This window comes from Cryptotermes secundus, unplaced genomic scaffold, assembly GCF_002891405.2.
Source record: "Cryptotermes secundus unplaced genomic scaffold, Csec_1.0 scaffold1014, whole genome shotgun sequence".
NCBI lineage: Eukaryota > Metazoa > Arthropoda > Insecta > Blattodea > Kalotermitidae > Cryptotermes > Cryptotermes secundus.
This window is the reverse complement of record NW_019741308.1, coordinates 35,964-59,533: the sequence shown is the minus strand read 5'-3', so window position 1 is coordinate 59,533 and position 23,570 is coordinate 35,964. Positions and strand designations below refer to the sequence as shown.

General features: G+C 40.7%; 1 protein-coding gene across 1 annotated transcript in view; it reads left to right on the top strand.

The window, feature by feature from the left end:
* Positions 1 to 23,570, top strand: part of LOC117282965 — a 61,585-nt gene that overhangs the window by 24,872 nt on the left and 13,143 nt on the right. The window contains exon 2 of the mRNA XM_033754814.1: positions 320 to 472. Coding sequence (XP_033610705.1) covers positions 320 to 472 — 153 coding nt within the window. The remainder of the gene's footprint in view (positions 1 to 319; positions 473 to 23,570) is intronic.

Sequence of the window (23,570 nt, the reverse complement as noted above, 5' to 3'; positions counted from 1 at the left end):
CTTCTCTGTGTTTAGTGTTCTAAAAGAACACAACCTTTCGAAATCTGAGCCCATTTCCTCCTCAGGTGAAAGGATGGAGAGGAACCTACTCACTTGGGTCCGTTAGATTACGTATAGCGCACCAAACCGAGTAGCCCCCCCCCCATTCACCAGTTTCGCAAACGTTGTTTTCTCAATTCCAATTCTAAAATCTGTTAAGTTCTATGAACATCCGTCAGATTGTTTATTATGCGGGTAGAAAGAAAAGGGATGTGATAAGGAGCCCATGGTTCCATGTCTGTACGAGGAGGACTTGTAGACACGTGTGTTTATGTTTCAGAACCTCTACCGATGAAACTGCGGGCTCTGCCCCAGTCATTCTGGCAGCAGCCGAACCACACAAATTCTCTGTCGCCTGGTGCTGTGTACCCAGTTCTGCCCCCGCTGTCCTCGTTCGGCGCTGCCAAAGACGAAGTGGAGAGCCTAGCTGCAGGTAATATCAGGAGACTGTACACTTCGCTTCAAATGTCTGGTAGTGGTCAGTGAACTTGGATTGCGCTGGAGACTTCGTGAAATCTGCTCTCACACAGTTTCGAGGGCTCGGATTTCTGATGCTGAGAACGAGAGAGGTCGCGTGATGATTCCAGCAACCTTTAGTGGCGAATAGATTTTAATGTAGAGTAGTGTACTGTGTACACCAACACTGTGGTACAATAATCCGCTAATACCAAAGCCCTCCATTGGAAGCGATTCTGAGCCGGTTTCATGCACCGCTCATCCTTACAACATAAAATGCATTTAAAATTATTAAACTGCTATATAAGTCTTTGCAAAGAATGTGTCAGTTTTTGAGGCCTGTATAAATTTTCTGATATCGGTGCATTAAAGAGTGAAAGGGTTATTAAAACTTAGGACCATACAGCAAAGTAGAAGTTTGCCTTTATTCGAATATGCGCTACAGAATACGTATTCTCTGCAGCAATGTGGGCAAATTAAGACAACTAAAGATAGACACATCGACGGTACCACACTAAATTCCTGAGGAAAACGCAGTAATAATTTCAACAGTTCTTGAACTCAGCGACTTCCTGCTTCAAGTACTGGCGAAATGACTCGATAACTCTTACATACTTAGAATGTATGGTTCTCTGAAATCAGTACGTCAAATTACTGATTTTTACTTGCTTAAATTCGCAGACAAGTCGTATTTGATGTATTATACAATTAGCTGTTTTGCGAAATTTGCTGTCCACCCTATCGATAAATAAGCAGATAACGTTTGAGAAGCGTTTGCTTGAGAGAAGCACCAACACCTGTAGGCTAATATAAAACCAAAAGAGGAACACTGAATAATTTAGGAAGTGAGCGACGGGTTGTAAGTTACATCACATGACACTAAATCCGTCCATGTTGCTCTTTGTACAATGTGAATCTGTTTATTCTTGTTCCAATATCGTAACCATAAGATATTTAAAATATCAAACTAGTTTCATGGAACTGAGCCAGTTGTGCAGCTACTCGAAAGGTGTAACATCCTAGAGGAATGATAAAATAACATCTGCACACACAGTGGCAATGGTTCCTCGCCATTTGGGGCTGACACTGGTAAACAGTAAACTGCAACATGTCAGATGACGGGATTGGCACTGAATGTGTGTGGAGCCATGACAGGTCAGACAGTAATGTAACAGGCTGTAAACTGGACCGATCAAATTTGATTACCAATAGAGGAACTATGATCCATCTTTTTATTTCCCTATCCATGCTGTCACCATGGCCAGGCCAGTGTCATTCCTGCACAGTAGTTTCAGGGGCTCGAGTGTGATGCGGTGGCACCAATTCAGTTGAATGCCTTCATGGTACAATAAATGAGAAAAAGCTGTCCCTGTAACAGGCCATGAAGGCCCATAGGGTTATGAGATATCAAGGCTCCCACATTTTCTTTAGACAACTGGCTCGAAGATGGCGGTAAGGTTGTCAGCTTTATGCGCTGGCTGGCCGCACCTTTATCCCCCAGGAAGATTCCTGGTACTCATTTCCGTTAGAAGCTGGGTCAACCCTGGGCCATAGTGAAGCTGGAAGGATTAGGTCAATTGAAAACATCGGCCTCATCGGGAATCAAACCCATGACCTCCTGGCTTGTAGCATAGTGCCCCAACGACAGAGCTCTATATTCTTTAGTTATCATAAATGCTTCAATAAAATTTCCCAAGTGATGGCTGTTCCTGCAGCGAATGCTGCACAATAAGAAACAGACGCATGCAAAAATTAAAAAAAAAACCAGCAGAAATATGATTCATAATATCTGTAAATGGATGTACAAAACTGGGTAAAATTAGGAATGAAAATATAAAGGAAGAATGAGGGGTGTTCTCATTGAATAACAGGATAAGGAGATACAAACAAATTTGGGTTTAAGTTGCGGAAAGGATGGAAGGAGGATGAGTGCTGAAGCAGACTATTTGGTAAAGGCCCAGAACAAGAAAGGTTCTGGTAGACCACGCAGAAGCTGGAACAGGCCATTTGCCTAGTCCTTCAATTGGAGGAAAAGATTGGCTGAATAAAAAATTTGACACATTCTGATGTAACAGATATTCTATATTAACAGTCTAAAAAATTTCAGCTCAATTCTTATGAGTTTTGTAAAGAATTAGATAATAATTCAAATAACAGCCATTCCAATGTTCACAAGAGCTCTACACTAGTCCCTAACATGAACCAGATCAATCTATGAAGAAAGCAGTCTTCTGGGATTTGGCACCGTGTATATGTGGTGTTAACCGACGTTTCGGAGGAACGTATCGCCTACATCTTCAGGGTAGAATGAAAAAATATAAGAAATCCGCAAGCAAAGAGACCGTGAGAACCGGTAAAACGATACGTTCCTCCGAAACGTCGGTTAACACCACATATACACGGTGCCAAATCCCAGAAGACTGCTTTCTTCATAGTCACCGCTGTGAAAACCTCAAATCTTACACAGGTCAAGGTAATTCATGCCACTCCATACTATCTCTCTAAGTTCCACCCACCTACATCTTGGTTTTCCTGGTGTTCTCTTTCTTTGTGGCTTTTCCACCAATATTCCCTATGCAATCCTCTTCTCCCGAATTATTGTCACATGCTCTGCCCATCCCATCCTCCTTGATTTAATCATTAAAATATCAAGGAAATATTAATTTAAAACTAAACAAACTGCAAAATAATTGAGTAACAGAAATATTCTTGGCGCTGTGAACATATGTGCTGTAACTTAGTATTTGCAAGTCCATCACTTGAGGCCTGTAGCGAATTAAACATCATTTTTCAGTGTACTGAAAAAACTGGCCCCAATTGTGAAAAAAAAAAATCTCGAAGCTACGAATGCCTACCTCTCACAGTTCGATCTTTCAAGTATGTGGGTTGTTCCCTGCACAACTTCTTTGATTTCAATCGGCCACCTTCTCAACTGCTGTGTACATCGTTGGTAATTGTTGCACCTTTTTCTCATGCTTTGTAACGTTGTTATGAATTGTTATATAGTTGTGTAGCATCAGCAAATGTTGCTTCATTTCTTTCCAATGATAATTTCATATATGCCGCTCTTCTATTCTTCTGTAATCATTCTTGGTATTAATGTAACTTTATTTACTAGCATTAGTCGAAGCTGCTTATAAACTGCTTGCATTACAATCCAGTCTATGATGGATCTCGAGAATTAATTTCTTGCATGAAACTACAAATGACAGAGAACCATCAATCAAATCAGCAGTTGGCCTATGCTGATGTTGTAAATCTACTGGGTAATAATATAAATATCATTAAAAAAACACACAAACTTTAATTGACGCAAATAAGGAGGCTGCTCTAGAAGTAAACACAGAGAAAACTAAGTTATGTCTCGTCACCAAAATGCAGGGCAAAATCATGACATAAAGATAGGAAACAGATGTTTTAAAATGTGGCACGGTTCAGATATTTGGGAACAGCAATAGCAAATAAAAACCTGATTCAGGAAGAAATTAAGAGGAGATTGAACTCCGGTAATTCTTGCTACCATTCAGATCAGAACCTTCTGTCTTTTCGTCTGCTGTCCAAAAACATAAAAATTAGAATCTACAAAACTATAATTTTTCCTGCGGTTCTGTATGGGTGTGAAAATTGGTCTCTGGCATTAAGAGAGGAAGATAGACTTAGGGTGTTTGAAAACAGGGTTTTGTGGAAAATATTTGGACCGAAGAGGGATGAAGTGACAGGAGGTTGGAGAAAACTGCATAATGAGGAGCTTCATAACTTGTACTGTTCTCGAAGTATAATTACAATAAACAAGTCAAGGATGATGAGGTGGGCAGGGCCTGTAGTACGAATGGGGAGACGATGAATGCATTTAGGATATTGTGGGAAAGCCAGAAGGAAAAAACCACTGGGAAGACCAAGCTGATCGGTCAGCTCTTGATTCAATATGGGTGGCTCCCACGCCGTTTTCATTCCTCATAGTTAGATGGAAGCACATGTTTTTTTTTCTGTCTTTGTCACTGAACTCGCTACGAAATAATTTGAAATAGTTACTAGGAGGCAGCGAGAAATTATTGCAAAATTGCAACAAAGCAGAAGTATCACACTTCACTTTTCTTTGTCACCAGTCATCAAAATAACATGAATTTTTAAAGTCATAAAGACAGTAAATTAGAGGTTATGTGCACTGCAACTTCTGTTGTCTCGAAGTTCTAACTAATGTCTACAACTTTCCTTGAGGCCGTACATATTACTGAGCAGTTTAAAATCTGCTTGATCAGTCTCCATCTAACGCCGAGATTAAGAATTGTAGAGATATACCTCCACTCACCCATACATCTTCATGGTGTCATGCTTAAATAATTAAGCCTAGGAATAACTTTATCTTTTATACTTGCAGTTCTATAGCCACCCACAAGATGAACACCATTTTATGTAAAATGACATAAAGGAATATACCTTTCTTATGTTTCCTTCCGACGAATTTCGCCATCCTTTTTTAATAAACTGCCACAGGCCATCAGGCAAGAGAAGCATAAATGTACTAGCGAGATCGCGCCGAAGGAATAATAACACAGCTGCATATAAAAATGATTATTGTGAGTCATCTATGATACACGCGTTGAGATTTCTTTAATTTAGTCAAATAATAATAATAACAATAGGCATAAAAATCTATTATCCACGCCTCCTGATATAGGCTGTTTCTAAGGCAACATCAAAAGTTAATATTTACATTGAAAATATAGAAAAAGCAATAGAACGAACGTGCCAGAACTGTTACGCTGTCTTGTCACGTGAGTGTTCAGGCTTCGATTTATGCCACTGGCTTGTCTAGAAAGTCCTACCCACTGTCTAGAACAAGGGTCTCCAAACTATGGCCCGCGGGCCACATCCGACCCGCGAAATAATTGTGCAGAAATGCGCCAATTGAACTAATATTCCAATTAGAACTAGTAAAAAAAATTCTTGTTCATAGATTTTAAATTCATTAATTTAGATTGTGTTTAAAATATATTGAAATTCCATATTATGTTAATATTAATGTTATTCACAATTTTACTAATTCTGGAGCGTATACTGAGCGGTATTTCTTCGTCCTTGTTCGGCCTCGATCAGCAGTGTCACTTCGCGGCAATGTAGGTAGCGCGAGCAGTTCGTTACTAGCCGTCTTGTGCACGAGACTTCTTGCAGTGGTGCAGTGTAATTGTAACAGATCATCATCACCGCCGGTGTCGTACTTATTACCATTTTTGTATTAAAGGCAACTTATGCCCAGTTTTGCTCAGAGCAAAGTTGATACTTCTGGAAAGCCAAGTGAAAAATTGTAACTTTGTTCATATGCTATACTGTGCAGAGTTGCATAAAAAGGGTGAAGCTGAATTTCCTTCCTCGTTTGCAAATTTAGTCATTTCAGATTTCAAAGAACAATTTCGGAAGCGATTTGCTGATTTGGATGCCAGTGCTCAGGAAATTAGATTGTTTCAAAATCCGTTTGACTGTGATGCTGCAGATATCCCAAATCAAATTCAAATGGAAATTATTGAACTTCGGGAAAATTATCATATTAAAGACAAATACAAGGAAGGAAATTTGATCGAATTTTATAAATCTCTGAACTCTGAGCAATTTCCAAATTTAAAGAAATTTGCTTGTAAATTTATCTCCATTTTTGGGGACGACATATCTGTGTGAACAAAGTTTTTCCCAGATGAATTACATCAAGTCGAAATACAGGGCAAATTTATCCGATGAACATTTAAAGTCGCTACTTGTGACTAGCGTTTCAAAATATGAACCTCAATTTAATCAGATTTTAAGATTGCAAAAAGAGTTCCATCATTCACATTAATTGTTTTATTATAATTTGTGATGAAAACATGAGCATTTGCTGCTACTGTCTGTTGTCATTAATATACGATAATTTATTCTCACGTACTTTGTATTTAGTTCATGAAATTCTATGCTTTCAATAAAACTCATATACCTAGAGTTATTAATTTATCATTTTATCCGGCCCGTTGAAAGTGTCGAATTACCTAATGTGGCCCGCGTTTCGAAAAGTTTGGAGACCCCTGGTCTAGAAGATTCAGTTTTATGAGGTGACCTTGCGTCGGAATAATCAGAAGGGCATGCTCCTTGTTAAGAAGAAGAAGAAGAAGAAGAAGAAGAAGTAGATACTTCTTCAGAATAAAACAGAATTCAGAGGAAGTAAACAGACAACGATAATGTATTTGTAAATACAAGAATCGATTTCTATGAACGTATGATAGACATAAAATCCGTCCCATACAAATTCTTGACAGCAAGAAGCCATGAGTAGCGCATGTCGCAACTTCAGCAACAAGCTAAAACATCGGCCTGGGGTCTCGTCTGTGGAGAGGCAATCAATTTGTCTCTCTTATCTCCTCAGAGACTGGAGATAGATGCGTGTTTGTCCACAATAAAGTCAGGTAAGAAGTTCGTGATCTCTGTTTCCTCCAGACTTCTTATTTCTCCCTGTCGGTGACCTGAGATGGAAAAACTTACGTCATTCCCAGATATGAAAATGACCCTTAGATCTAAATTAATGCTTCATATTGCTATTCTGATGCATTTGGATATACTCGTAAACTAACTGAAGTAGACCTCGGTGCAGTCAGCGTGAATAAATTACAGCTCTGTAGAAATGAATTATAGAAACTTTGTCTCAAGATTCTCCGACGTGCAGACACTTCGAAATAACGCCACCTGACCCCTAAGTTACTTCTCCCTGTGCTTAGCTAATCAAGCACTACTACATGAAGACGTGTGGAGGCAAGTGATATAATTCCGGCTGCTGATATACGTAGTATATATTGTATAAGCCAACCGTGGTCATTGTGCACGCGTGGGACGGATAGGAAATGAAGGACATGCCACCTGTCTCAAGGGGTAACGCTTGTAACTTATTCTGGGGGATGTGTTCAGACTTTGCTATTCTCATTGTGGTTACCTAGTTTCCCCCAGTACTTCCAGTTAAATCTCAAGTTGATATCACAAAGGAGACCACGATTGTGTCCTTCCTAATCATTTCGAAACCATCAACAACTAAATAAATAGATATGACCTGATTCAGAATTTGGTATACGGTTCAGAACTGTCATATTGTGGAAAACTTCTAGTTAGTGCTCTATTTCCATTAATTTACTTTTTTTTTTTCCTTAAGTTTTTAAGGATAAAGTCCTTTGATCTGTTCCAGTTTATAACTAGCTTGCAATTTGGTTCAAACGGTAACGTTCTTGAGATGTATTCGTGAGGTAGTCGTTTCGAATCCTGACCGGAACACCAATTATCCAAACCGAAGTTTTTCTCAGTCCCTCCACACGAATGTCGGGATACTCATATTGCCATGAAATAGGCCACACCGCTTCCTTCCATATCCGTTCCAATTAATTGTTCATTAGTTATCCCCATGTATCCTGAGTTACTAACGGTATAACCAAATAAATCATAAATAAATAAATTTAGATATTTGATAAGACACCTTGGGCAGGTGACCGGCCTACTGCAAGATCTCTGCCTACACAGGACAACAAAAGCACAGAGAAAACATGCCCCGTAATGGAGATGGGCGCACGACGCCTGTGTTTAAGTGGTTCAAGTCATTACACCGCTTGGTCATTATCATCGGCAGATTCACAGCTTCTTCTGTACGGCTTCTATAGGGCTTCTGGTTTGTCCCAATAGAAATTTCAGGAAGTGTGTATCGTATAGGCCTTTCTTAGGATTTCTTGGAGAGGGATCGGCTCGTCGCAAAGTGTCTGCCAACACAGACACGAAAATGGGGCCGATAAAGATCCATGCTTCAGCTGGTATTCGAACCTACAATCCAGTACTCTACAGGTCGAAGATATTACGTGCTTTAGACGGTACGGTCACTTTGGTCGGCTAATTTAAAAATTAAGAAATTAAAATCAAGTGTATGGCAAGACTCACTATTTTGTTCCCCTGTTAATTACTCACATTTTCTTCAACAACACTGCTTCAGCTTCAATGGTTACCTAGCCTCGACTGAAGTGAGAAGGTGGTCGTTATATTCAACAAGACATGATTTTGAAGAAGACAGTCATATCCAAGGCGTAAAGTTAATGGATCGACCTTTAGTTATTTAACAATGCTATATCAACTCTAGAAATAATTTAATGTGGAATTACACGAGAATCTGTTCATGTTTAACGAACTTGAAACGACTAAGGCGAAGCGACCATGGCCTATTTAATGGTAGACTTCTTTCACTTGGAGGAGCTGAGAAAAATTATAAACGTCTCGGTCAGAATGGCCAATATCTCAGACAAGATTTGAACACACAGTCCAAGAATACAAGGCAGAATCATCATCATTTGAAACAACTTGTTTATCAGTACAGTAACAAGTCGAAATTCTCGTGACGGACGGTCCAACTACAGGAAGTGCCGACCACGCCTTTCGCGCGCTCCAGGTCCCAATGGCTCGGTGGGTAGCACCTGGTAAGCGGACCTTTCCGGGGTTATATGGCGGGTACGTAGACAGGACTTGTTATCCATGATAAGCAACTTGTCTATGGAAAGGAGAACTGAAATAAAAATCCTTCTTCTCCAATACGAAGAGCCGGGATGGCTCAGCCGGTATAGCGACGGACTATGGGTTGGACGACCGGGGGGTTGGAGTTCGAGTCCCAATAGGGTCAAGAATTTTCTCTTCTTCACGTCAACCAGACCGGCTCTGGGGTCCGCCCAACCTCCCATCTCGTGGGTACTAGGACTCCTTCCCCGGGGGTAAAGCGGCCGGGCCGTAAAGCTCATCACTAGGGCCCGGATTTCTATTACATGTTTTTTTTTCCTAGGGTTTATTCCTATTTTTAAATGTAATTATGCATGTTTCCAGTCATGCTTATTGAAATTATGTCGTTTTTATTGTGCATATAAATGCATATTTTAGAGTTTTGTTGGTTTTACAGCATATTTTGGCATAATTTTGAAATAAGGTCATATTTTTGTCATTTTAGAAACAATTCTTTGATATAATGTAAAATTTCGGCTCCATAATGTTTAGTATTACAAAATAAATTTCAGGCTGGACTGTTGCTTCAATGTGGAATAAAGTTCAAGTACATGAAGTTCGTATTAAAAACCATATTTTTGACTGGACTGTACTTGCAGCTACAAAGGCGAAAATTTGTTAAATGCAGCATTTATGACCTGGCAAGCCGGCCTTTCCCAGTCGAGGCAGGAGGGAGGCAAGTGTAACGGGTATTCTCCTATTGTACTCCGTCTTACTATAAGGTATATACATCCCATTCTTTCTTGGAGGGCTTAGAAGTATTCTATTTATATATGTGGAGGGCGTTATAAGACTTCAGTTTGACTTTACAATGCCTAAAGTGAGTACATGTAGTTCAAGGAGCGCAAAGTTGCGTAGTTTTGTACAGGAGTTTGGTGAAAAAGTGTTTAGTACCAATGGCAAGATATTTTATTATAAGTTGTGTGGCGTGAAAGTTACGGCAGAAAAGCGATTTACTGTGCAGCAGCATTGTAAAACTTTTAAACATGGTAAATGTTTAAGCAGATTATCTACAAAGGATAGCAGACAAAGTTTGTTGTTTAAAAACAGTTCCACTAATTCTTCTTCTTCTCCTCCTCCTTCTTCAACGAACAATGGGTCGGAATTTTCGAACGATTTGTGTCAGTGGATGGTATCTTCGAATATTCCATTAGAGAAATTGCATAATCAGCACTTCAGACAATTTTTGGAGACATACAATAGTCATCCTATCCCAAGTGAATCGACGTTAAGAAAGAATTATCTCTCTACATGTTATGAAGATATTTTAAATAAGATTCGAACATCTGTTGCTGACAACAAGATATGGGTTTCCTTGGACGAGACTTCTGACGTAGATGGGCGGTATATTGCGAATGTTATAGTTGGGACCCTGAAACAAGATCAACCTGGAGAGAGATTTCTTCTTGACTGTGAAGTTCTCGAAAGAGCAAATCATTCGACTATAGCTGTCCTATTTGATAATTCCATGAAGTTGTTGTGGCCAAATGGAATACAGCGAAATAATGTCCTTCTCCTAGTAACAGATGCCGCTCCATACATGAAGAAGGCTGCCAAAGGACTTCGAATCCTCTACCCGAAAATGGTCCATATTACTTGCCTCGCTCATGCATTGCATAGAGTGGCTGAAGAAGTTCGAGGACATTTTCCTGATGTAGATAGGCTAGTTTCAAACGGAAAGAAAATATTCATCAAGGCCCCTCTTCGAGTGCAGAAATTTAAACAAGAAGCTCCTCTACTGCCACTTCCTCCACAGCCTGTCGTCACACGGTGGGGTATATGGTTGTATGCTGTGGCATATTACTGTGAAGATTACACAGCCATTGAGAAAATGTTTAATGGCTTTGACAGCAGTGAGTCAAATTCAATTAAAGCTGTCAAGGACCTATTCTCTACCACTCTAGCACAAAATCTGGCATACATAAAGTCAAACTTCTGTTCAATATCAGGTGCAATAACTCGCCTGGAATTTGAAGGGACTGAAAGAGCATTGAGAACGAACTAAACCGAACTCGTGGTGAAATAAGTGACAGGATTAAAACCAAAATAGAAAGTGTTCTTCATCGGAATGCTGGTTGTTATGCCCTTACGTCCTTACGACAGGGGTGGATTGGTAATTCCACCGCTGTCTCCACTGTTATGCCACCAGTTACGACGTGGTGACAGGGGGCGTGGAGATATGCCCACTGTCACCTTTTTGAACTGCAGTCACAGGGGTAGGACTAAGGAAACGACTGAATTACATCCTAATGGTTGCTTCATTGGCTAGGGGCTCTATGCTCACCGGGCTTGGCTGGAGAGCGCAGGTGCGAAATGTGGTAAGGGAGGAAATCACCACAGAAACCCACATCCTCACCCTATGCTACACTATATTAGAATAAACACAATCAATATACAGTTATATACATTTTGGTACTATCACAATGAAAGAGCCGACTGGTGTCGGATTACACATTACACTTGACTACCTCTGCGACTGTCGGACCACTCTTACGCCCCGTACACTTGTTCTAACGTTCCTAACTCACGTCCCATTGGAGGAGTTACACTTTAATAATATTACAATTATTACGCATGGCGATAAGAGTAGTTCCACTTACTTGTTGAGTCTGCAGACGGGTGGTGCGGCCCGGCGCTTAGCCGGTGCTTCTCCTAGCATAGCCTCCGGCGACAACTGCCCAAAATTACTGTTATAATCCCCTACTAATTTGGTCTCTGGGTTATATACCTCTCTTTATGCTAACATTTTTTTCCCGGGGGGTGTAAGTCCGCCTCCAATGACGTCTTATCCCAAGGAGGGTGATCTCGTTGGCTGGGATCCTAAGGGGACACACACTCTTCTACTGCTAGACCATTTCGCTAACACTTTTACCTGCAACGTTCCCCCCCCCCCTTGCTCAAGTGTAGCTTCTGCAAAGTTAGCATTTTGAGGTACCTTCAATGTCATTCTGCTGACTGGGCATTCCCGCGTGGCAAGCCAATGTCCGTCTAAGTCCATACGCAGAAATTCCTTTAAGTTGTTTAACCTTTCTTACAGCCTCTTTCGTACATCTTACAAATATTTCCCCAAGACTAAATCTATTCCAACCAATATTTTTCCCTAAAATACAAAAAGTTAATACTATGTTAACATATTACCGGGGGTTGGCCTTCACTGCACCACACTGGTTATTCAACATTATGCAAAATTGTAGATATGCTTTCCGGTAAACTAGCAAAATTCGAAGATGATACAGAACTGTCACCAAACGACTTGACATTCTTCAAAAAGGCTCCTGTCACATCATGTGATGTGGAACGAAGTTTTTCCAAATACAAAACTATCCTTAGTGATAATCGGCGATCTTTCAAATTTGAAAATTTGAAAATGCATGTAGTTATTGTTGCTCCGAAATGTTGAGACTAGAAGTCAAAATGGATTGCTTAAATGTTTCAAGACTTGCGACAAACGTTTTACAGCGATTACATTAGTATGTCAACACCTGGACTGGCAATCTAGGTTAAGAATGCCTGATTTAGCAGAATACGCAATAGAACTTCTGCAAGTCGCGTTGGAGGGACACTGGAGTAAAGGAAAATATTATTAAATAAGCAGCAAAGAGTACCACGGGCCCACCCACAGCCAAAGGGTAGCCAATGGAAACCCTCCACCCCGAAATTGAGGACGAAAGGAGGAGTTAATCTCCCTCTTTCGTCAACCGCAGAGTCAGCAAGTTAAAGATATAAATTGCTGAATTCAGAAGACTTAGGGATCTGATCGAAAAACATAATAACCAGTTGTCAGCCGGAGGCTCTGTTCGAGATGGGTCTTACGAGTGGTGGAATCTAGCCTGCGTCTCTTATCGAGAAGTAAGTCTCTTTACTCATATAAGCCATGCTATTACATTATTGTTGACTAAAGTGTTGTAGTAAAATGTTGAAAGCAAACTCCAGTGTGCCAGCGAGCCCTTAGGGTAGGATAAGAAAAATCATGTAACAAGTAACAGGCAAGGGTTAGTGTGGTAAACATGGTTGTCGTTATAGTGTATTATGATTACTGGTAGTATGCGGAGCACGCATATTTGTTGTTCATAGTGGTGACCATGGATTTTATAATAAATATATGTAGGCTTTTAGTATGTATAACTTTGCGGGCAAATTCTTTTAAGGGTGAAACTTTACGATAAGATAGTGTAGTAGTGTGTAATGAGCAGTATGGAAAAGGTTTCACGTCGAACGATGAATAATTGCATAGCTTTAGGAGTCGAAACAGAGAGAGAGGCTCAAGGCCTACACCCCCGAAGGGGAGAACATGATGAAGCATAGCATGAAAGTAAAGACACTATGTATTCCCGACTGAAAGTCGGCCTTGTTAATATTGTAAATAAGGGTGTAAATAGACAGGGTAGTTAGAGTGGGATGTACCGGGATTGTGATTCAAACCTCCAAATCAACCTTTCCACGACCTATCTCGAGGATCCTACCAAAAAGAAAGGCAGCAGCAGCCGAATGCAACGACAATTAAGGGGAGGTACTAATGGACAGGGATAGGCACCTGCCACGCAGGCAGCGCTTAGTAGCCTTTATATCAACGCCCCCTTAAGACGTAATAAGTGGTAACAGTAGGAAGCTACCTCCACCCACTCCCGTCACTAAGACATAATTGGCAACAGCGGTGAGATATCCTATTCACCCCTGTCGTAGAGGATAATATATAGTGTGACAGTCGATAGGTAGAGGCGGGTCAGAACTGACACGCTCGCTCTACGCCAATAATATGAGGTGACAGTGATGAAAGGGCCAGCCAACAGAGAACGCTCGACCACCGCGCTACCCGACCCTTAGTACTTTCATCACTTCTCTCAAGATATAATATAGATGGTGACAGCTTTATGTGACGAAGGAAGTCCTGAACCAGGAGAATCCTAGCTGAGGGTAAGCTAGGATTATTGTGTTAACTCCTTGCAGCGTAGGATGTGGTGGCAAGGAGGGGTATCTCCACGCCCCCCTGCCACCACGGCGTAATAGTTATAAATTGCAATTGTAACAGTGAAAATTGAGACGTGAATAACTCAGTGAAAATTGAGACGTGAATAGCTTGTGTTCTTTTAAATGGTGTTTTTAAATAACTGAGTTAAGTTAGTGTTATTACCATGTGCACCAGTGTTTGTCTAAAATATGAACGCAAATATCAGTATTAAAAAGAAAACAATGAATCGTTTAATCCAGTACGAAATGTCGAAATTCCATCAGTTTTCTTTCCTTCAGAGACATAATAGGGCTAATTTGGTAAGTAGGACCTACTATCATATATTCATCATCTTTATTCTTAAACTCTAGTAGAAGTTGTAATTAAAATTGTGAAATTTTATGTCCCGTTTAATATTTAAGGTCATATTTTACACTTTTTAGGTCATGTGGATCTATACATGCGCCTTCATGGCACAGTACTTGATTAATTAAGCTCCTCTAAGACGGAGTTTTGCTACAGCCTGGCAACCTTCTGAAATAAGAAAGAGTTATTCATAACTCTGTAATGTACTTCATATTCGAGGATAAAACGGGCTAATGAGCTCAACCTTTGCACATGATAATGATCATGAAATACACGTAAGCAAACTTGCTTGGTCACTCGCCTAGAGAGATCGAGGAATTTAAGGTAACCCCGCCTGAATGTGAGGTTCCCCGGTTCAGTGTGGAACCTCATTGGGCAGGTTCGGTCAGTTAGCTTTTAGACAGCCCTTGCTTCGAATACAGTTAGAAAGATACCTTAATAGCCTCTCAGCAGCATTACGGCAGACCACAAAGGTCTATATATTGATTGCAGGTATACTTCGGTGGACTCAGCCACTGGACAACGGCGCGTTAAAGGTCATAAGAGCTTGGATTTTTACGTCGAATCTATTTGTGGCCACGAGAGGAATCGATGTTAAATTTCTTCTCAAACCGGATATTTTTGCATATCGAGGGAGTTGTTTACGCCCGGACGTGTGATTCCCCCCCCCCCCCCCCCACCAACGTCTCCCAAACTATTCTACGGTTTCATACAGTTTCATGCGGGAGAGCTCTACTAACAATTTCCATGCTCGTTTCTTATGGATTCCTATTGGACGCTATAGCTGAGCGAATAGTAGCTTTCAAGATGAAACCTGCTTCACGGAATTTGTTGGTTATCTCAGTGGTACTGCGGGGAGCGAATCTGACCATTCACTTCCAGCTGGTGCCAGCGTTGCACGCGGTAGCGTAGTGGTTGAGGCACTATGCTACAAGTCGGAAGGTCGCGGGTTCAAATACCGATGCGGTCATTGGATTTTTTCAATTGACCTAATCCTTCCGGCCGCACTATTGCCCTGGGGTTCACTCAGCCTCTAAAAGAAATGAGTACCAAGAATTAAATCAATAATTTTCCTTGGGAGTAAAGCGCGGCCGGCGCGTAAGGCTGACAACCTTACCGCCATCTTTCAGCCGGTTGTCTAGATAATGTGGGACCCTCAACGTCTCACAACCCTATGGGCCTTCACGGCCTGTTACAGGGATAGCTTTACCCTTTTTACTTTTTACCTAAAGCAAAAGCTGAATTTGGAGACAATATACGTGTATTTTCAACTGACGGTAACATTTTATGGTTTACGTAAGATGTGGGACACAAAATTAGCGGCAGAAAAATGTTTCACGGTACAACATATCGGCCGCAACAAGCATATACGAACAGTGGAAATTTTGAACAAAAAAAAATCTGTGCAAATATTACTGCAACAGTGTTCATATGAAGGCGGAAATAAGTCATCGGATTTTTTCAGAGATCTGTGTGATGCTGGGGTGTCCGCAAGTATTCCATTTTGTGCTCTGAAAAATGAAAAACTTAAACATTTCTGGAAGTGAATTGTGGTCGTTCTATCCCGAATGAATCCACCTTCAGGAGAAACTACCTTTCGAATTGCTACAACAATATCCTGGAAATAATTAAGAATAGAGGGCATGGGAAGAAGATTTTCGTTTCCATTGATGAGACCTGCGATACGGAGGCTCACTACGTGGTAAACATCATTGGAACCTTGGAAATTGGCGGACCAGGTGAAGTGTTTCTGCTTATGAGTGAGGTGCTAGAAACCGTTAGTCATTCCACAATTCGTAAACTCTTTGACAGGTCGATGTTTCTACTGTGGCCAGAGGGTATACGACACGACGTCGTCTTAATTTTTGTGACCGATGCTGCCCCATATATTTTAAAAGCAGGCAAGTCAATGAAGTCGTTTTATACGAAATTGGTGCACGTTACTTGCCTAGCTCATGCACTGCATAGAGTGACGGAGGAAGTGAGATCAAGATTTCCTCAAGTGGATGCTGTCGTGTCAAGGACAAGGAAGATTTTCGTCAAGGCTCCAACTCGTAAATTACAGTTTAAATCTATGGCGCCTGGAGTATATACCGGATATGTACATTTGATAAGCGTTCCAACGCGGTAGAAAAAATCGTATTAAAACATTTAGCTTCAAATTCAATCAAATATTGCTTAAATTTCAACATAAAAACGAGGACGAACTTAAAAGAGTAAAGATGAGTTGAATGTTAATAAAGATTAAAAATACATTTGAAAACAATTAGTAGATTTTCCATGATATGATATATTTTAGGGTTTTTTTTATCATTTAGGTAATTTTTCTGGATTTTTTTCGGTCATTTTAAACATGTTTTTAGGTCATCACATACATCCTGATGACGTGGTGGTAGACATATATGCAATTCTGCTTTTACTTTATGTTCATTGGTTCACCCCTACTCAACTTATCGATATGACATTCATGACTGGCATGAAGCAGGTAGAAAACAGAGTTTCTGCTTGCTCTGTTAAAAAGCCCATGATTCATTCTGGTTTCTTCTGCGACTCTGAAAATGGAGGTGACATATTCGTCCGAAACGTTGGTTGACTTTGAAGGGAGTTCAGGTCGGTATATCCCACTGTAGAAAATGTAAGTGCGTGAAATGCTCGCAAAATACGGGTCGAATTACAACATTAAGATGCCTTAGTCACACATCCTGAGGGGAACCTATCATTTGGAATGCGTACGCCTCAATTGAGGACACAGTTAAACGCTAGGATTTGCAGTTCTTACTTGCATGACAATGAGAAGTAGTATCCTCTAGGATTTAAGGCCGTGTAGTCTGGTTGAAATTTACAAAAGTTTAGGAGGCAGTACGTCCCTCGTAAAAGTCGTTAAACTTCTACTAGACTACACGGCGTCACATTCAACATTAAAATGGGTCTCGAAGGAATAGAGTTTGATGGTGTGGACTGGATTTATTGGTCCAGTGTGGGGTCCAAGGGCGCGGTTTTGTGAATACCGCAATTAACCTTCGGATTCCATACAAACATGGACATTTTTGACGAGATAAACAACTATAGCATTTTTGTTAAAGACTCCGAAATATAGAATAGGATGATTTGAATTACACATTGTCACATGATTGGATTTATTGACACCTTATTCACACCCCTCGGGACTAAAGGCAATACAGCGCTATCTCTGATCTACACACTTTACAGTTCACCGTTGCACACGCACTATGGATCTTAGTCTTCACTAGTCGTATCCTGGCAACGGATTTATACAAGTCTCACTGTCACTTCAAATCACACATGGAGTCTTCTTTTCACAGCCTAATTAATTCCTTGCCATTTCCTGTCAATCACCTTCGACTGTCATCTCCAGAACTCAACCCAGTTCTCGACAACAACTAACTCAAACAACCTTCTTTGTCACTTTATAATCCATCGACACGGGCCAAGCATAAAACATAGGCTGTCTACTGTTGCGTGCGTACGCTTTGGCGGAAATATGTTTACCGAGTCATAGCCTAGCAGTATGTGTATACGTCACAATATTTTGTACTGTAATGGCGGAGTTGTGTTAGTGGACGCAACGGCTGTAACTGAAGTGAAAGTTGTCTCTGTGCTTAATAAAGTATGTCATGGAGACCTATGAAGGAGAGAAGGTTCTTAACCTCGGCGTAGGAGGAGGTGAGTCTTCAGCTTCATGATCCGGCCGATCTTATCCTAGGGAAAGCTGGGAGTGCCCCAGAGCCAATGTGGACGCTCTGTAGAAGAGAACAGTCTCCTGGCTCTGCCAGGAATCTAACTGTGATTACTTTGTCGCTGAGCCCACAGGCTAGTTGCTATACCGGCTGAGCCATCCTGACTTCTAAATGCTTCATATGAATTTAAATACTATTTCAGTCAGCAGGAAAGAATTCTCACTCTTCCCATTATGATACCAAAGGGAACAGCTAAGAGACGTAAATTATTAATCACGTTGTGCTCTTTCAAGCTTTCAAATTGTGAAGGTGCCTATCGATTGCCAATAACGGACGTCATCTCCAACCGGTGTGGCTAGCAGGAACTGCTACAATGCATGTTTGAATTTCAACGGGGAATTGTTACAAACGGATTTATTTTAAAAATAACCATCTTATTCTCTGTGACTTGACAAAGCTTACTATATCTTCTCCTTTCAGTAATTTGTTTATCTCTTCGTCGTATCTTATCATCCATATATTATTCTCCATCCCTGGTCCGTATATTTTGCTAATTATTTTTCTCTCGAACATTCTCAGTGCCTTCTCTTCTGTTCCTGCTGAGGTCCGCGGTTTTGCTGCGTATGTAGCAACAGATCTTATTAATGTTTTGTGTGCCTGTAGCTTAGCTGGTCCTGATATTATTTTACTTTTAAGTGTACTAAGATTTGTGAGGTAGGCCCTGTTTCCGGCTTGTATCATTTCCTTAACACAACTATCATTTCTATTGCCATTATTAATCATTGTATGTAAAACTGCTCACTCCTGTAAACAATTCCCTTCTACCTTTAAATCTTGTGGTTTCCTTCAACTTTCTGATGTTGACATGATCGTATATCTTTTTCTTTCATTTACTTCTAATCCCATCTTCCTAGCATGGTCCTTGGCTGTTTCTTTTTTTCCATTAATGGCAACTTGGCGACTTGTGGCTAGAAGCTACCTGAGGGTGAGTGAAAAGACAGTCAGAGTCGAGACAGAAAAGGAGATATACGTGATTTACGGGAAGAAATGGGGAGTAGTGTGTATGACCAGCGAGATTGGAGTGAATTGGTGCGAATAAAATTAATGATGACGACGGAAGTGATCAGAGAGAGGCGAGCTTGAAGGAGGACTAATGTAAAGGTTGACAATCACTGTACGCAATTTTTCCTTAAGACTGTAACATACGGTGCTGCTTCTGGAAACACAGTACTTAATAAATCCCGAAGTGTGTTCCCATCCCGGTATCTGAAGCACCTGGATCCCTGGGGCAAACTGATATTCGTGGCATCTTTAGGACGGCGGTCGGCTGTACTAGTTTTCATTCCTTTCCCTTTCATCATCTTCTTTTTCGATTTTTAGAAGGCTTTAAAATATTCTTCACATCGTTGTATCACTTTCACTTCTTCTCTTGTTATCTCAGCGTCTTTGTTTCTACAGTCATTGCTTCTTGGTTGAAATCCTCTTTTTAGGTATCCATTGCCCCATAACATTTTCTTCTCTCATTCTGAACTTTAAATTTATTTACTTTAACTGTTTTCGCAGCATCTCCTTCTCTCCTTGCGTATTCTGTTTTCTTTCATTCTTAATTATTGATATATTTCACAGTTTGCTCCCGGTTCTCTTTGTAGCATTCTCCTTCTCTGATATTACCTTTGCACACTCTTCATCGAACCATTCTTTATTACGCTGATTTCCTTCTTTGCCCACTGTCTCATCTGCTACTTCCTTTATTACTTTTTTGATCCTCTTCCGGTTTTCCTCTACGTTTCCTTCTTCTTTGTATTCACTTATTTTCTCTTCAATTTTCCTCCGATATTCTTGTTTTATTTCCATGTTTTCTTGTAGTTTTGTACATCCCACTTCTTTGGCTTCACACCTTCATCCTCTGTACACTAGCAGTTCTTCCTCTTACTCTCATTCTGAGTACTGGTCTGTACCACAGTCGGGCCCTCTGCTACTCTTCACATCTGCGGCTGAGGTAGAGTGCCCGGCACCAGCACATGGTCTCTTGGGTTAACTTCACTTGAACCTGGTATTTTCCATGTTCCTAGTTGCATGTTTTTGTGCGGACATGTTGTGCTTTTTATCTTCGATCCATATTCCGTAGCAAACTGTCTTAGTGAGTTCCCGCTTTCATTACTGATATCGTGTATTGTGTAATTTCCTGCCGCTTTCTTTTCATGCCCTTCTTTCCCTGTCTGCGTTGAAGTCTCCCATTATTATTACTAAATCGTACTTCTGAACTTTATGGCAGGTTTCCTCTGAACATTCATAGAACTCTTCTTCTCTTCCGTGGGGCACGTACTGATGTTATTGTGACATTTCTATATCTCCCTTTCATTCTTAACTTGCAGACTCTGTCATTAATTGTTTCATATTCCAGCATGCTTTTTTTATTTTCCTTGTTAACATGAACCCTGTTCCAAACTGTCCGGTTCTTTCTTGTGATCCACTGTATATTATTAGTAAATTTCGGTTTATCTATTCTGCCGGTTCCTTGCCATAGTATTTCTTGCAGTGCCACAATGTGAGTTTTGTAGCGTATCATTTCTTTGGCCACTTCCTGCATCTGCGTACAGTCCAAGTTATCATCACAATATCATTGTTCCTTGTCCTTGCTTAGTCTGTTGTCTATATGTTCCACTTATCCGAGGCTAGCTGTTAGGTTTCTGAACAAAATTCTTTTTACGGGATGAGGTTGTTAGCCTCATGCCCAACCCCACACCTGGAGGACCAGCGTATCTCTCTTAGTCTCTACTCTTCGACATTTCCGGTATGGGTGATCCTATCGGTAGTTAAACTAGCCCGGCATAACTCTACAGATCAGAGTCGCGCAAGCCTCACCACAATAACAAGGTGGAGACACCTTTGGGGGGTGGGGTACATTTTAATAGTTATATCAAACAATTGTTAGGGGCATGCAGTAGCGTAGTTGCTTGAGGCACTAATTCTACAAGCTGGAAGGACGCTGGTTCGAGTCCCGATGAGATGAATTCTTTCAGTTTACTTAATCCTTCCAGCTGCACTATGGCCCTTGGGTTGATTGAGCCTCTAACAGAAATGAGTACCAGTAATCTTCCTGGGGGGTAAAGGGCGGCCGGTGCGTTAGGCTGGCAACCTCACCGCCATCTGTGAGCTGATTGTCTAGAGAACATGTGGGAGCCTCGACGTCTCACAACCCTACAGGCCTTCACGGCCTGTTAGAGGGACAGCTGTAACTTTACCTTTTTTTATCGAACAATTTAAATAATCTTTGTAAGTGTACGAGCTCAATGCTCAATTTTTCATTGAAACTACTAATATTTGACCTTCAGTATACACAAAAGTCAGAATAATTTACATTAAAAATCACTGTGATAGATTTAACATTATAAAAACAGTACATACCGTCAACACAAATTATACCGTTACAATTAATTGTATGCCCCAAATTATTATCTACATGCTTCGACCTTGACGGTCATTATCAGAACATAATACACTTAATTTCGGCGGAACTGATATTGCTTTTCATATTGCAATACTGACCAATACGTTAAGGAGTTCATTGCTACATTCTGTTGAAGATCATTAAACTAGTGTTAAAATTATCTTAAAATTAAATGTTACATTTCATTGAGCAGTTAAATTTTTTAACATCCATTTCTACTGAGGAAATAGTTCTGATGTTTACGTATGTGTTTCTCGCGTTCAATTTGCACCCACTGTGAGCCTCACGTGTGTTGGTTGGTTCTGATTTGTACGTTGCTGTTATGTTCTTCGTTATTTTGCTAGTTCGTTTCGACGGGCGTCCGGCTGTGAGTTCAAAACATGTGCATTATTTCACAATTTATTCTCTTCTAAATTAATTTGTCTTTAAAACTTGCCTTATTATACATTAAATCTTCTGCTTTGATGTGAAGCTGCGTACGCCGTCATCTGGATGCCGGTGAGTGGTTTTGTTTTGTTGGTAGTGCAGGATAGCTAAGTTGATTGACGGACTGTGAGATTCTTGAAGGGCACTGTTTGTGTATTGGTATGGTTTTGTGAAGTTTTCTCTGGCTATTAATGATGGGATAGCTCAGTCGGTATAGCGACTGGCTACAGGCTGGACGACCGAGGGGTCGGATTTCGAGTCTCGGTAGGGTCGAGAGCATTCTCTTCTCCACGTCGTCCAGACCGGCTCTGAGATCCATCCAACTTCGTATCCAATGTGTACCGTGAGTTCATTCCCCGGAGGTAAAGCGGCTGGGGCGTGAAGCTGACCATTCACCTCTAACTAGTGCCGAGGCAAAGAAAATGTGATCCTATACATAATATAATATTCTTCATAAATATTCTATAATAAGACTCAAAAGTTGTAAACCCGCGTAAAAGGTCACTTATGACCCCCAGTAAAATGTCCTTATGGCCGCTCCATAGCTCAAGCTGTTAGTCGCTGGCTTCCCTCCGCGGCGGGCCGGGTTCGATTCCAGGTCTTGTCAAGTGGGATTTGTTGCGGACAAAGTCGCGCTGGGGCAGGTTTTCTCCGAGTACTTCGGTTTCCCCTGCCAATCTTCATTCCAGCAATTGCTCCACAATCACCCTCACCTATCATCTTGGGCTGGTATAATAGGCCAGAAGTGGCCGCAGTACAAGGGACTTGGTCCCACCCCACTAGCATTAAAAAAAAGTCCTTAATATTGATACTGCTCTCTGTTACAGTGAATGTAACTTAGGTGCAACAGGATATTCATATGTATTGTAACAGCATTCTCATATGTGAAATTTCATCTAAATCCGTCGAAGATACTAAAATTACATTCATTCATTCATCAGTAATCTGTCAAGACGAAAGGTCCACAGTCTCTTCCAAAACAATTCCTCCACTTGATGCGATTTAGAGCTTTCTTCTTCAAATGAGAATATCCTCTTCTGTCCCCAAGGTCATCCAGCATCTTCTTACGTCTTCTTCCTCGTCTTCTGGTCACTTCTATCCGCCCCTCTATCTTTCCTTCAATAACTTCTTTTAGAAGGCAGTTACCACGTAAGATATGACCAATCCAATTGGCCTTCCGTTTTCTTATTTCATGTAGGATATTCCTCTGCTCACTGACTCTAAATAACACTTCTTCATTTCTCACATAATCGGTCCAACTGATCTTCTCCATCCTTCTCCAACACCACATTTCGAAGCTTTCCAGGTGTTTCTGATCTACTGCCCTAAGTTTCCAAGTTTCAGCCCCATACAAAGCAATGCTCCAAATGTAGCATTTCACTAGTTTCTTTCTAAAATTTCAGTGCAATTTGCTGGTAAAAAGATTCCTCTTATTGCTAAATGCAGCTTTTTCCATGGCAATCCTAGATTTAATTTCACACGTATACCTTCCATCATCTGTTTACAAGCTACCCAAATATTTAAAACATTTCATATTCTCTAGTTGTTTTGGGGCCATATCTATTGTGACTGGGGTTGGTTGTCTCGAAATTTTCAATACTTTTGTTTTTTCCACATTCATTTCCATGCCATAGCACCTTCCAATTTC